General features: G+C 42.0%; 1 protein-coding gene across 3 annotated transcripts in view; it reads right to left on the bottom strand.

Annotated features, from left to right (window-relative positions):
• Nucleotides 1-1495: 1495 nt before the first annotated feature.
• ezh2 (enhancer of zeste 2 polycomb repressive complex 2 subunit) overlaps nucleotides 1496-15280 on the bottom strand; it is a 113399-nt gene continuing 99614 nt past the window's right edge. For all 3 annotated transcript variants that reach the window (XM_078538605.1, XM_078538602.1, XM_078538604.1), the window contains 4 exons: nucleotides 9458-9539; nucleotides 9269-9349; nucleotides 7173-7257; nucleotides 1496-1797 (listed from right to left, as the gene is read on the bottom strand). In XM_078538605.1, coding sequence (XP_078394731.1) covers nucleotides 1737-1797; nucleotides 7173-7257; nucleotides 9269-9349; nucleotides 9458-9539 — 309 coding nt within the window. In that variant the 3' untranslated portion in view covers nucleotides 1496-1736. The remainder of the gene's footprint in view (nucleotides 1798-7172; nucleotides 7258-9268; nucleotides 9350-9457; nucleotides 9540-15280) is intronic.

Consider the following 15280-nt stretch of genomic DNA (forward strand, 5'->3'; position numbering starts at 1 on the left):
GGTTGGGATTCCTCTGTTTATCCTATGATTGCCATTTTCTGCTGGTGGTGGGGAGAAGAGTAATTGTTCTCATTTTCTTGTCTACGTCAAACCAACATATCTGGGGGGCTTCCAAGCTAACATGGGAATTTTGCCCTTAAAAGCCTCAATGAAAAACCAAACAGCTAAGAATTGGCATGAATCTTTTCAAAGGCAAGTAATAGAGAAAGCCCTTTTTAGCTGGAGGCAGAATATCTCACCTCTGTTCTGAAGGCAATTTTCCCCTCCTTCAGATAGGGCAGTCTTTGGAGGTGCTGGAAGCTCACCCTGCCTACACATGCGAAAACTTCCTTCCTTTGAGATAATGTCTACAGACTTTACTTGGATATGCATGGGGATATCTGCTCTTGCACTTGTGCCAGTGGAAGTGGGACCCTCAAAATTTCAAGTTTTAAGAACTTACAAAAGCAGGAGAATGATGACCTAGGTCTATAATCTCTAGAGTTTAGAAGAATGAGGTGATCTCGTTGAAGCATACAAAATTCTTAAGGGGCTTGACAAGGTAGATGCTAGGGCCATGTTTCCCCTGGTTGGAGAGTTTAGGTTTAGGAGTAGGAATTCTCTACTGCAACAGATTTTTTGATAAGGAATCAGGTAATATGGAGAATGTGCAAAGATGTAGCTGAAGAGTTGCTGTTTGTTATCAACTGGGCATTCACAGCTTTCTGCAGTCTGCCCAAAACACAACAAAAAGCTGGGCAATTAAATCATAACATATGTATCTGTAATGCTGCATTCCTAATTGTTATTTGAAGCTGTATAAATTACTACAGTCAAGCATCAGCTTGATTGTACCTTAAAAAAAAATCCATCTTTGGGAGGTGCAGCTACAAGGCCAAAATAGGTACAGACTACTGCCAGAGGTGGTTGGGACTTCACATTTCCCCTGGAGAACAGGTGTGACATTGGCAGGGTTAGCTTCTTGCTGTTTCTTGTGGAAATCACACACAAAATAGAGTAAAATAAGTCAGAAAATTGGATTTGACTTCCAGTAGAAACTATTATTTTACTAATTATGGCAATGGGGTTGTCTGCTGTATCATACTATGAACCTGTAATTCCTGTATTCAACACTTCCTTTCTTGGTCAGTCACCAGCATTTCATGGCTCTCCCACCTTCAGCTTCTATCACCACCTTCGGAATGCAAATGTGTGGTGGGTTGTCTTGATACACATTAATAGGTGCTGGAAATGCATACCTGCTGTGAGGCTCTGAGGTCAATTTATGCAAAGCTGAATAAAGGAATACTTACACTGCAGGCCCATGAACATTGGAAAGGTGTTTCATACTACAAAAGTACTATTTACAATTAAAATCCTCGTTGAGAACAGATACTGCTGAGCAATCCAGCCACCAATCCTTGTCATGCCTGAAAATGGGCAATATTCTGTTCCAATCACTATCCTTTCAAATGTTCATGTCAAAACAAAACAAGTTCAAAAATTTAAGGTCACGTTAAAATTCAAGTTTTTTTATTGTTATAATTGCACCAACAGCTCACCACACTGGTGTATAGTAAAAGTAGATATAAAACTGGCAGCTTTTGAAAAATGATAGCTTTAATTTTTACAGTATAAATTATCACAGTAGTTTGTTTTAATCAACCAGAGTTGTTTAAATATGTCTCCATACAGTACATAGAAATCCTGAAATGTAAAAGCAGCTGCCCATGTTTTCAACTGAGGCAGTTTAATTTTCATGGAATTTCCATCTCTCTCTCTATACCAACATATTTAAGGGCATCAGCTTGACTGTACCTAAAAAAGAACAAAAAAATGAAATGATTTGTAACTGCGATCTGTTAAAGTCTAGCCATTAAATGTAACAGCACAGGATTCCAATTTGGCCAAATCTGCAACAGCAATTTTTTGAGCCCAATCTTGGTGCCTCTCCCATTAATATTCCTTTCCTTTAATTTTTTTTCAAACAACTGTTCATTTTCCTTTTGAAGTACTCATGGACTCTACTGCAATACCCCCTTTGATTTTGTGATCATAAATTTGTGACCCTTTGGTGTTATTTCACCAACCAGTGGAAATACTTGCCGTTTATCATAAGCCTTCATAGGAGAATAGGAATTGCTAGATCAAAAAAAACCCTGTTCCATCAGGTCATCACATGACACAATAATAAAGCTATTGACTAATCACAGAGTACTGTATAGGATTTTGGTCCCCTTATCCAAGGAGGGGTACAAAAGTTCACTAGATTGATTCCTGGAATAAGGGAGTCATCCTATGAGCAGAGATTGAGCATCAAGACCCTATATTCTTTGGCATTAAGAATGAGGGGTGTTCTCATTGAAATGTACAAAATTCTGAGGGGGCTGGATGGGGTAGATGTTGAGGTGTAGTTTCTCCTGCTTGAAGAACAAGAAATCAGTCTTAGGATTGGCTATTGAGGACGGAGGAAAACTTAGCTAACTAAGTTGAATTCTCTACACTGGAAGGTTGTGAATGTTCAGTCATTGGGTATATTCAAAACTGAGTGATAGAATATTGGGCAGTAAGGGAAAGAAATGAGTTGTGGTAAAAGATCATCTCGCTGAATGGTAGGACAGGCCTGAGGGGTCATAAGGCCTACACATATTTATGTAAAATGTTCTAGTCAGTTTGTGTGCAAGGGATGAGAAAAATGATAGTGAGAGCATACACGTCAGTTCAAATGGAGGAGCATCAAATCAACAATAACTCAATGTTTGAAGAGTTAAATCTTTACTTTGATACTTACCTCCCCTAGCAGCAGCCCATCCCCACCTAGAAGTTATCACCCTTCCCAAGGTATTACATTTCTACCTGCCCAAATGTAACACCTCTTAAAGAAGAGGAAGTCAGAAAGCAGGAAACTAGACCAGTTAGTCTAACATCTGTCATTGGGAAAATACTGGAATCCATTAAGGAAATAGTTGCAGGAAAATTTAGAAATTTCTGATTTTCTAAATGTCTATTTAAAATTTAATAAAACCATATTGACTCTGCTTGATTGTATGAAAGTGAAATCATGTTAGACAAATTTGTTCTTTAAAGATGCAACAAGCAAGGTGGATAAAGGGGAACCAGAAGATGTGGTGTACTTGGATTTCCAAAAGGCATTTTATAAGGTGCCACACCAAAGGTGACTACATAGAGTAAGAGCTCATGGTGTTGGGGGGGTAATACCTGTAATTGGCAGGTTTGTCTTGAGGAAAGGTTGGACAGGCAAGGCTTGTATCTGCTGGATTTTAGAAGAGTAAGAGACAATTTGATTGAAACATACAAAGGTCCTGAGGGATCATAACAGGGTGGATGTGGAAAGGATTGTTTCCTCTTGTGGGAGAATCTAGAACTAGGGGTTACTGTTTAAAAATAAGGTGCCGCCCATTTAGAAAAGAAATTAGGTGAATTTTTTTGTCCCAGAGAGTCGTGAGTCTTTGGAAACCTCTTCCCGAAAAGGTGGTGGAAGCAGAGTCTGAAAATTTTTAAGGCAGAGGTGGCCAGATTCTTGATAAGCAATGTGGTGATTCAGAGTAAGCGGAATGCAGTTTTGAGGTTACTATCAGTTCAGCCATGATCTTATTAAATGGTGGAGCAGGCTCAAGGGGCCAAACGGCCTACTCCTGCTCCTTGTTCGTCGGTTATATAGTAGCATGAATAGAGGATTGGTTAACTGACAAGAACAGAGGTTAGGATTAAATGGGTCTTTTTCAGGGTGGCAAACTAACTAGTGGGGTGCCAACTATTTCCAGTCTTTATGAATGACTTGGACGTAGAGCGCGAGTGCATTGTAGCCAAATTCCTGACAATACAAAAGATAAGTAGGAAAGCAAGTTGTGAGGAGGACAGAGTCTGCAAAGGGGTGGACAAAAATTTGTCAGTTGGAGTATAATGTGGGGAAATGCAAGGTTATCCACTGGTGACAAGAATAGAAAAGGTTATTATTTAAGTAGGCTGCAGAAAGCTGCGGTACAGAGGGATGTGTGTGTCCTTGTATATAAATCAAAGTTAGCATGCATGTACAGCAAGTAATTAGTAACACAAATGGTGTGTTAGACTTTATTGCAAATGGGATGGAATATAAAAGTAATGAAGTGTTGCTACAACTGTACATGGCATTTGAGAGACTACACCTAGTTAAGGAGGGATATACTTGCAGTGGAAGGGTTTAGAATAATGAGAAGTGATCTTATTGAAAGATAGAAGATTCTGAGGGGGACTTGACATGGGAGGTGCTGAAAGATATTTCCCTCATGGGGGAATCTAGAATTAGGTGCAGTTTCAAAATAAGGCGTCTCCCACTTAAGATTGAGCCGAGGAGAAATTTCTTCTGAGAGTCATTGATCTTTGGAATTCTCGACCCGAGAGAGCAGTGGTGCTCCATCTTTGAATATATTCAAGGCTGAGTTAGACTGATTTTTGATCTACAAGGGAGTCAAGGGTTATGGTGGGCAGGTAGGAAAACAGAGCTGAAGCCACATTCAAAGAATGGGGTTGAGAAACTTATCAGCCATGATTGAATGGCGGAGCAGATTCGATGGGCTGAATGGCCTAATCCTGATGTTCTTAAACAGCCAGCATAGCTGCAGCAATACCTCTGGGATTACTCAGTTCTATCCTTGGCCTCCTTCATTTGCTTCATGCTCACGATCAGCTTCCATATTTACCCTGATGGCATGCAGCTCCATTTATCAACACTATCTCTTTGCTATTTGACCTCCTGATTAAAAAAGGGAATATTTCCTCTAACTGATTAGGAGGTTCAGAACAACCATTTTCAGCTTCAGTCAGAAACTTTGCTGCTGATTCCATCCTTCTCAGGAATATGCTCAAGTTTTGTTTGTTCGAGAGTCAGGTTTCAAACCCCTTAGCCTATTATTCATAACCAAAGAGTGCTTAATTTTACCTCAACAATTCTGCCCACCTCTGCCTCACCTACTCGTCCTACAGATACCATGCTCTAAGAGAGCATTGGCGACCATGGATTTCCATTGGATTGGTCCATGATTAGACCTGACAAAATTACTACCTTCTGCAGCCTCACCTACAGGGGTGCCAAAATCCTAATCCACCATAGTCACTTATAGATTCCTCACGATCATTCAGTAAAAATAATACCAATGATTTTTTAAATTGATATGAACTGTATGCTGGATCCCTCAATAAAATGCAACTAGTTCGAAACTTAGTTACTCCTGTCTTGCTCATCTGCCACCCCTGTCTCCAACAACCTATACTTATGTCCCTCAGTACAATCAATTTAAAATTGGGGCCTGTCTCTTTAAATCTCTTGTTGGCATTGCCCTCTTTTTACCTTGCATTCCACCTGTGGTTCTTCCAACTATGGCTTTGTGTACCCATCCTGCCCTTTGTCTGCAACTGGAAGCAGAGCCTTCTGCTACCTCAATCACCATTCTTCAACTTATCTCTCTACCTGAAAAGATGTTAAGTTTTCAGTCTCCTCTACCAACTCTTCCTTCATGGCTCAGCAGCTATTTTTAAAAAAATTTTCCCTGAAAGCACCATAGGATATTTTTCTCAATTAAAGGCACCTTTATAACAAAAAAATAGCTTACATTTAAAGGTTTTAAACCACACTAGACAGATCTGGGCTGAATCATTCAAAAACCACTGAAAGTTTGATTATATTCAAAAAGACCTAACTTTACTGCAGCAATATTTGTGCCTTTAAGTACAACAGGGTTGGTGGTTCAGTCATTACTTATCATATTAAAAACTTTAGGTTTGGGTTTTATTTTTGCCTGGTATAAATTTATTGCAACATTTACATCAATAACACTTAGACACCTTGTAAGTTCGGATTCATGAAGCTCCTCCCTCAAGCAAAATAGTGTCTGATGTAAAATGGATAATCTAAGCAGTTCTATTACTAAGACACAAATAAAAATTTGCATAATTACAAAAGCAGCTATGCCATTGTGACAGAAAAGCTCAATAAAGAACATTTTCAATAAAGGGGCCTGAATTTTCCTCAGTGTGGAGTTGAGAATTTCTATGAAGGTAGATTCCAACCACCAGGCTGAGCCTTTTATAACCTTGCCTGCCTGATTTTTATGGTTGGCATGGGGGTATAAATGTGTACAAAGGGCAGGTCCTCGTACCAATAGCATTACTCATTAGCAGTATGCCTCTCAATGGGGAGGAAATCAAGAGCAGCTGGAGCATTTCAGGGTGAAATGAGTTAAATCAGTATCTGACACTGCAAAAAAAAATGTTGATGGGCAGGGCTGGAAGAAGAAAAGCCCAGCCAAAACAAAAAGAAATTGAGGTTATGAAGGATTTTTTTTTCCTGCCCAGCAATCATGAACTTCAGCAGAAATGAAGGATTCCAGATAAACCCTGTCCTACTCATTTTCATGTAGCAGGGCAACATTGGGCATGCAGTGAGACCAGGAAACAGTTGTGGAGATTCAGAGGTCATTTTCAGAATGGCCTCACAGCATTCCATTACCCACATTAGGAGTACTGACAATATTTATAAGGTTTCTGCAGCTCTTCCAGAGTTACTGCTGATATGCGTGATCATCCCTGGGTTGAATTACATTATTTCTAGTTGACCATTTTCAAAGGGAAACTTGAGAAAAAAATCAAATGGTCACATCTGTGAAGAAAGTGCATTTAAAATTTCAGGTGACAATGGTTAGAAAGGCACTGAACCCAACAGATGGTTTAAGCTCAACCATTTTGATGCATGATTCAAATTAAGATTTAACTATTCAGGTTACTAGCTCTTTAAAAAATGACAAGCTATTTAGCATTGAGTGATAGTACCGCAACATAATTGTTTTCTGCCCCCCCAAAGTAGAGGGATTTTACAAGAAAAATTCTGTTTCAAGTTGCTAATTTATTCCTACCTTTAGATGTCACTTATAAATGCAATAGTAATACCTATGTCACGATGAAGAAATTTTAAGAAATATTGCAAAAACTAAATTTACAGTGATTTATCTATTTCAAAATTTATTTCATGTCAACACTTACACATTAATCATTACTTCTAATTGGATGATTTTAGCAATGGTTTAACAAAATGTGAAATACAAACATAAAGATGTACATCAAAACATTATTTCTAAAACATATGAAAAAGAAGTCTTATTCTCCCAAACACTCATGTTACAAAATAGAGGTGATCATACCTGTAGTCAAAGAATAATTCCTCTCCAGTCTGGATCGCTCTTTTGGCAAAGATGCCAATTCTATGGTCTCCATTAACCATCATTACTAAAATCCAAGAGAAAAATATTAAACTACTTTGCTTATATTCCAGTTATACTGCCAGTCGTGGCTCAGCTGGTGACACTCTTAGCTCTGAATCACAAAGTTCCAGGTTCAAGGCCCACTCCAGGGTTTGAGCACAAAAATCGAGGCTGACACTCCTGTGCAGTAATGAGTGAGTGCTGCATTGTCAAAGGTGCTATCTTTCAGATGACATGTTAAACTGAGGCTAGCCTCTCAGGTGGACATAAAAGATTCCATGATAGTATTTTGAACAGCAGCGGGGGGAGCTAGAGCTATCCCTGATGTCCTGGCCAATATATATACCTCAATTCACATACCCACTGCAATGTGGTCAATTCTTAAGTGCCCTCTAAAATTGCCTAGCAAGTCACTCAGTTGTACTAAACCACTACAGAAAAGTCAAAAAGGAAGAAAACTCAAGAAATAAAACTGGATGGACCATCTGGCTTCGAATTAAGCACCGCAAATTACAACAGCACACCCAGCCCTCTCGACCCTGCAAAGTCCTCTTTATTAATATCTTGGTTGGGGCGGAGGGGGGAGAGAAAAGAGAGAGAGAGAGAGAGAGGGGTTTGTGCCAAAATTGGGAGAGCTGCCCCATGGACTAGGTAAGCAACAGCCTGATACAGTCATACTCACAAATCATACCATATAACTGATGCCCCTAACACCTACACCAACCCTGGGTATGTCCTGTTCCAGCAGGACAGACCCAGCAGTACAAGTACTACACAGTTGGGAGGGAGTTGCTCTGGGAATCCTCAACATTGAATCTAGACCCATGGCATGAAGTCAAACATGGGCAAGGAAACTGTTGTGAATGATAGTGGACAATTAAACAACAGAAGGAGGAGGTTCCACATGTATCCCAATGATGGGGGGCCCTGCACATCAGTGCAAAAGACAAGGCTGAAACATATGCAACTGCCTTCAGCCAGAACTGCTGAATAGATGGTCCACTTTGGTCTCCTGAGGTCCCCAGAATCACAGATGCCATGGCAACTTGATGATCTATCTCTGCTTCTTGCTGAGGTCCCCAGGGTCACAGATGCCAGTCTTCAGTCAATTCGATTCACTCCAAGTGAAGGCACTGGATACTGCAAAGGCTATGGGCCCTGACAACATCCCAGCAATAGTACTTTAGAACTAGCTGCACCTCTAGCCAAGTTGTTCCAGTACAGCTACAACACTGGCACCTAACCTGACAATATGGAAAGTGCTCAGGTTTGCCTGGTCCACAACAAGCAGGACAAGTCCAATCCAGCCAATTACCACCCATTAGCCCTCTCTTGACCATCAGTGACATGATGGAAGGTGTTGTTCACAGCACTGTCAAGCAGCACCTATACAGCAATAACCTGCTCACTAATGCTCAGTTTGGGTTTGCCAGACCACTCAGCTCCTGATCTCATTAGAGCCTTGGTTCAACATGGACAGGCCAGGTGAGAGTGATTGCCCTTGACACCACGGCAGTATTTGACTGAGTTTGGCATCAAGGGACCCTGACAAAATTGAAGTCAATGGGAATCAGGGGAAAACTCTCCGCTGGTTGGAGTCATACCTAGCAGAAAGGAAGATGGTTGTGGTTATTGGGAAGTCAATCAGCTCAGTCCAAGGATATTACAGCAGGAGTTCCTCAGGGTAGTGTCCAAGGCCCAACCATCTTCAGCTGCTTCATCAATGACCTTCCTTCCATCAGGTGGTCAGAAATGAGGTGGTTCGCTGATGACTGCACAAATTTCAGTGCCATTTGCACCACTTGGATACTGAAGCAGTCTGTGCCATATGCAGCAAGACTTGGACAACATTCAGACTTAGGCTGACTAGTAGCAAGCAACATTCGCACCACACACACAGCGGAGTTCTATGTTCAGATACTTAGAAGGGAGTGCATGCATCTTGCTTTAACTGTCACAATCACACAAAAAAAAGGTTTGTATGTTTCAGTGGGCACAACTTCTTTTCATAAGCTTAAAAGAAAGCAACATGATACCTTTGGCATAACAGTTAGGATTGACGGAATGGTTTGCAAAACGTATTTTGTTACCCTTGCGCGTTGCATCAACAACAAAGTCTGAAAAAGATGAAGAAACATTATAAATAACGGTTTCTACATTATCACAACTCTTTGAACGCACTTTTATTTATTCAGGTCACCTAAACTGAGAATGTTCATACATACCATTGTTCAGGTTGAAAAGGAAGCTACACATATATTTGTCGTAAACTTTGCCACGACGATCAGCTTCATCCTGAGATATAATCTGGAAAACAGCTTGGATTAATTAATACGTCACCTACATATTACAAAATGAAATGCTGCTTCCTCATTTGTTAGATGTTGCTGGGCATCACATCTGTGGCCTAAGATAGCTCAAATGCATGTCTAAAGTATAAAAAATACAACATAGAAAATTAACAACATTTAAAGTGGATTTTTTTAGCAAAGTCACATGCTACACCCTCCATACTTAACTGTTCCATTTCCAACTGTTTTACCATTTTCCTCCCAGTTCTATAGGAATAGCAACATTGTCACTTATGACCATTAAAATTACAGTGTATAACTAGAATATATTCATCTTCAGAAATGTCAGACTTAAATGTCCAAAGAAGTTATACCAGTACTTAGGAAAGGACAACAAATACTGAAATTGAGTATTTAAGTTGTTTTGTTACTTGAGTAAGAATTTTTTTCAAAATTTGTTCAATACTGGTTTTCAGCTTTCCAAAGATCTACTATAGCTGCCAGAAAGACTAAAGAATTGTACCCGAAATTCAATGCAATGAATAAATGTAATAAAACTTGATATGAGCTTTGATCTTTTTTTTTCAACACAGGAAAGACTATGAATTAAACAAGATCCTGACCCCAAAAGTGAACCAATTGTGTCTAAAAAACAGGCCCCACGTATATACAAAATCAAGACCACTAACACAAATTAATGTTGGATCCCTCATACAAAGAACAAGACCACCAGAGGCGAAAGTGGCACAGACCCTATATCTATTTTAACAAAAAGCAGGATTCCAAAAAAAAAATCAAAATCTAACTCTCCATACAAAGTGAGATCCCCCCTCCACCCTGCCTAACATACACAAAAGGAATCCCACCAGAACCTTACACACCCTAAAATGAGGCCATGTAGAAAAACATCCTTCCAATATACTTTTCCCTCCAATGCCCAATTAAGGGCCTCATCATGCCTCCACTCCGATATAACAGACAGTGCGAGAGGCCTGCACCCAACATGCAGCCCAGTAGATTTGACCCTGCCAGCTGCTGGTCAGTGAAAGGGGGGTGGGGTGGGGTGCCTCCTTCCTGGGCTACCTACACCAATCAGAGCCCCCTGCCCACAGGTTTACCTTCCAAAGTCCACCTTACCCTCCTGTCCTATCCAACATACCCCCACTCCTCCTTGCTGTGGCCTGTCAGCCTGGTCCTGGAGTGGTCTCAGACTCACTCAGCCCTCAGGTCCACTGCTGAGTGCCATCTCCTGCCCGACCTGCAGCACCAGCAGTGCGACCAATCCTACTAGGCCAGCAGCTCTGAGGCAGGACTTCCTCCTGGAGACAGAGGGAAATCCTGCTTCATACTAATTAAAGAGCCACTGCCTGAAAAATTAAAGCAGGGTGAGCTGGCTAAGTAGAGGGGGGCTTACCCATGACATTTAAGCTGGGGTGCAGGGAACCCACTGTTAGTATAGTATCAGTAAAATCCAGCACCACATGTTTTAGAAATAAAAGTTTTAAGTTGTGGATTGAAGTTTTTAGAAGTATGAAAATGGGAGAAAACCTAGGCTTAAGACACTGGTAAACACCTGTAAGATAATTACCATACAAAGGATGGCCCATGTTTATTTAAAAGGGGTTAGAGTTAGAAGTGTGAAAACAATAAACAATAGACGGTCCTCTCATAGCTTTGGAATGGAGCCAGTAAATTTGGTAGGATTGAAGTTGCCCCCGCTGGCGCTATAAATTACTAAAATGAGTTCCAGATAAAACAAGGAAAAATCTTAAAGTATCCATCTGATTTTTAGATCAAAGGTCAGATTTAAAATTGAAGTTAATTAATTTAAATTTCTATCTGGGACATCCCAGGTGTACCACATTGCGGTGGGAATAGGTTTCAGTGAACAACCCTTTTGTGTTGGGTTTATCTGTGTGTTGCCTCACAGAAACCATTAATTAGCTTGGAAGGCATGGAGGCATTAGGAACCAGAGAATCACTAAGCAGGAATTGCAAATGGGGCCCATGCTTGGAATGCAAAATCCAAATTCATAGGCAATTAAAATTGTCACATCTGCCTGGTGGAAGAGATTGGCAATGGAATCCTCAGAGTGAGAGAGAAGTCTGGAAGTCTAAGTGCCAGATAGGAAAACAGCAGAGAGTCAAAGTGAACGCCTGAGATCTGTGGCACACCTTCATTTGATCCCAGGGGAAGTGAAGGAACTCTCATGATCCTGTGACGTATAGGGAAACTACTGAGTAGAAATGAAAATAAGAAAAGGAATATCCTGTTGAGATTTTCAGGCTTAAAATTGAAGGCTTACTAAATATATTGGTGGTAGATGGGAATGTGGAACTCGAAACACATACAGATCAGCCGTGATCTTATTGAATGGCGGAGCAGGCATGAGGGGCTGAATGGCCTACTTCTGCTCCTATTTCGTATGTTCGTGTGTAAAGCCCGAAAATCTGGAAGCTTCAGACCTCAAAATTCTTGGGCCCGAAGGACTGATAAATATTGCTCCCTGAATGGTCAAAAGCCATCAATGAGTAGGCTTCTCCAGTCCTCCAAGCCTAGGAACTAAAACAGGCTGAAATCCAAAGACGCTGAAGATGGCTTTGTGTGTGGGACCAGTGAAAGTTACGTAAGACAGATCAAAGCAGCTTACATGCTGCATTCCGCTTTTGAGCCAGAAAAAGAGTCACCTCTAGGCTATGAGATAGATAGTAAAGTGTTGGGGTAAAAAGATGCTTTTCTCGGCAGAAGAGTGGCTTGCTGCAGGCAACTGTGCTGTGATTTCATTTTCTGTTTCTTTAAATTGATTTGGCCATAGGCAAAAGGAGAATGAAAGTTTTCTGAAAATACAAAATGTAGGGACATGAATGGAAATAGTATGCAGAGAAACCAACACATTTCCTTTCCTCTCAAGTCCTTGAATGTACTGTCACCTCCCAAATTCATTCCCATCTTTCCCAGAAGTCCCATGTTTGAATCCTTCTAATCAGGTTTCCCTACTCTGCCACAGCACTGAAACAATTCTTATCAAGTCACAAATCTGCTTGGCAAGGTTAAACTTTCCCTTCCCATTCTTCAAAACCTTTGACACTGTTGACCATGCCATCCTCCTCCAACGTCTCTCCACTGTCATCCAGCTAGGCAGGGCTATTCTCACCTGGTTCCATTCTTATCTAATTGTAGCCAGAGTATCACTTGCAATGGTTTCTCTTCCTACTCTGACAGGCCCCCAAGGATCTATATTTGGCCTTCCCTATTTCTCAGCCACATGCTGCCCCAAAGTGACATCATCCAAAAGCACATGTACTTTTTCACATGTAAACTGATACTATCCAGCTCTACCTTAACATCACCTCTCTAGACTCCTCCACTGTTGCAAAATTATCAAACTGCATATCACCATCCAGTGCTTGGTGAGCAGGAATTTCCTCCAATTAAATATTACAAAGACTGAAGCTATGCTTTTGGTCCCTGCTCCAAGCTCTGTTCCCTAGCTACTCACCCTCTCCCTCTCACTGCAACATCCGAGATCCAACCTTGGTGTCACATTTGACCCTGACCTACCGACCTGACATTCGCAGCATCATTGAGACCACCTGTTTCAGCGTCAGTAACGTCACCTGACTTTGTCCATCTCGGCTCATGCTGAAACTCATGCTGAAACCCTCATCCATGCCTTTGTTCATTTTAGACTTGACTATTCCAATGCACTCCTGGCTGGTCTTCCACATTTTGCTCTCTACAAACTTGGGATCAAGCAAAACTCTGCTGCCATTTCTTAACTTGCACTAAGTCACACTCACCTATCACACCCCTGTTGTCGCCGACTTACACTGGCTCCGAGTAAAGCAACGCCTCAATTTTGAAATTCTCGTCCTTCCTTTCAAATCCCACGATGGCCTTGTCCCTCCCTCTCTCCATAATGTGCCTTTGCCTGGTCTGGATACATGTGACTCCAGACTCTCAACAATGTGGTTAACTCTTAAATGCCCTCTGAAATGGCCTAGCAAGGCACTGTTATAACAAACAGCTACAAAGTCACAGAAAAGGAATGAAACTGCAGACACCCGGCATTGACTTAGGCACTAGAAACGACAAAGGCAATCGCAGCCCTGTCGACACTGCAAAGTCCTCCTAACTAACATCTGGGGGCTAGTGCCAAAATTGGGAAAGCTGTCTCACAGACTAGTCAAGCAACAGCCTGACATAGTCATCCTCGTGGAATCATACCTTACAGAAAATGTCCCAGACTCCACCATCACCATCCCTGGGTATGTCCTGTCCTGTCAGCAGGACAGGCCCAGCAGAGGTGGCGGTAGTGGTATACAGTTGGGAGGGAGTTGCCCTGGGAGTCCTCAACATCGGCTCCAGACGCCATGAAGTTTTGTGGCATCAGGTCAAACATGGGCAAGGAAGCCTCCTGCTGATTACCATGTACCACCCTCCCTCAACTGATGAATCAGTGCTCCTCCATGTTGAACACTACTTGGAGGATGCACCAAGGGTGGCAAGGGCGCAGAATGTACTCTGGGTGGGGGACTTCAATGTCCATTACCAAGAGTGGGTCGGTAGCACCACTACTGACCGAGGTGGCTGAGTCTAGGAACAGGTCTAGGAACTCAAGACTGGGCATCCATGAGGCATTGTGGGCCATCAGCAGCAGCAGAATTGTGCTCAACCAAAATCTGTAACTTCATGGCACAGCATATCCCCCACTCTATCGTTACCATCAAGCCAGGGGATCAATCCTGGTTCAACGAAGAGTGCAGGGGAGCATGTCAGGAGAAGCACCAGGCATACCTAAAAATGAGGTGTCAACCTGGTGAAACTATAACACAGGACTACTTGCGTGCCAAACAGCATAAGCAGCAAGTGATAGACAGAGCTAAGTGATCCCACAACCAACGGCTCAGATCTAAGCTCTGCAGTTTTGCCACATCCAGTCGTGAATGGTGGTGGACAATTAAACAACTCACTGGAGGTGGCGGCTCCACGAATATCCCCATTCTCAATGTTGGAAGAGCCCGGCACATCATTCAAAAAGATAAGGCTGAAACATTCACAACAATCTTCAGCCAGAAGTGCCGTGTAGATGATCCATCTCGGTCTCCTCCAGAGATCCCCAGCATCACAGATGCCAGTCTTCAGCCAATTCGATTCACTTCACGTGATATCAAGAAACGGCTGAAGGCACTGGATACTGCAGAGGATATGGGCCCTGACAATATTCTGGCATTAGTACTGAAGAGCTGTGCTCCAGAACTTGCCGCACCCCTAGCCTAGCTGTTCCAGCACAGCTAAAACATTGGCATCAACCCGGTTAAGGGGAAAGTTGCTCAGGTATGTCCCGTACACAAAATGCAGGACAAATCCAACCCGGCCAATTACCGCCCCATCAGTCTGCTCTCGACCAAGAGAAAGTAATGGGGAAAAAAAGGGGGTCATCAACAGTGCTATCAAGTGGCACTTGCTTAGCAATAACCTGCTCACTGACACCCAGTTTGGGTTACGCCAGGGCCACTCAGCTCCTGACCTCATTACAGCATTAGTTCAAACATAGACAAAACTCCCGAGGTGTGGTGAGAATGACTGCCCTTGACACCAAGGCAGCATTTGATTAAGAGCGGCATCAAGGAGCCCTAGCAAAACTGAAGTCAATGGGAAAACTGTCCGCTGGTTTGAGGCATACCAAGCAGAAAGGAAGATGAATGTGGTTGCCTGAGGTCAGTTATGTCAGCTCCAGGACATCACTGCAGGAG

This window comes from Cetorhinus maximus, chromosome 3 (assembly GCF_964194155.1).
Source record: "Cetorhinus maximus chromosome 3, sCetMax3.hap1.1, whole genome shotgun sequence".
NCBI classification, from domain to species: domain Eukaryota; kingdom Metazoa; phylum Chordata; class Chondrichthyes; order Lamniformes; family Cetorhinidae; genus Cetorhinus; species Cetorhinus maximus.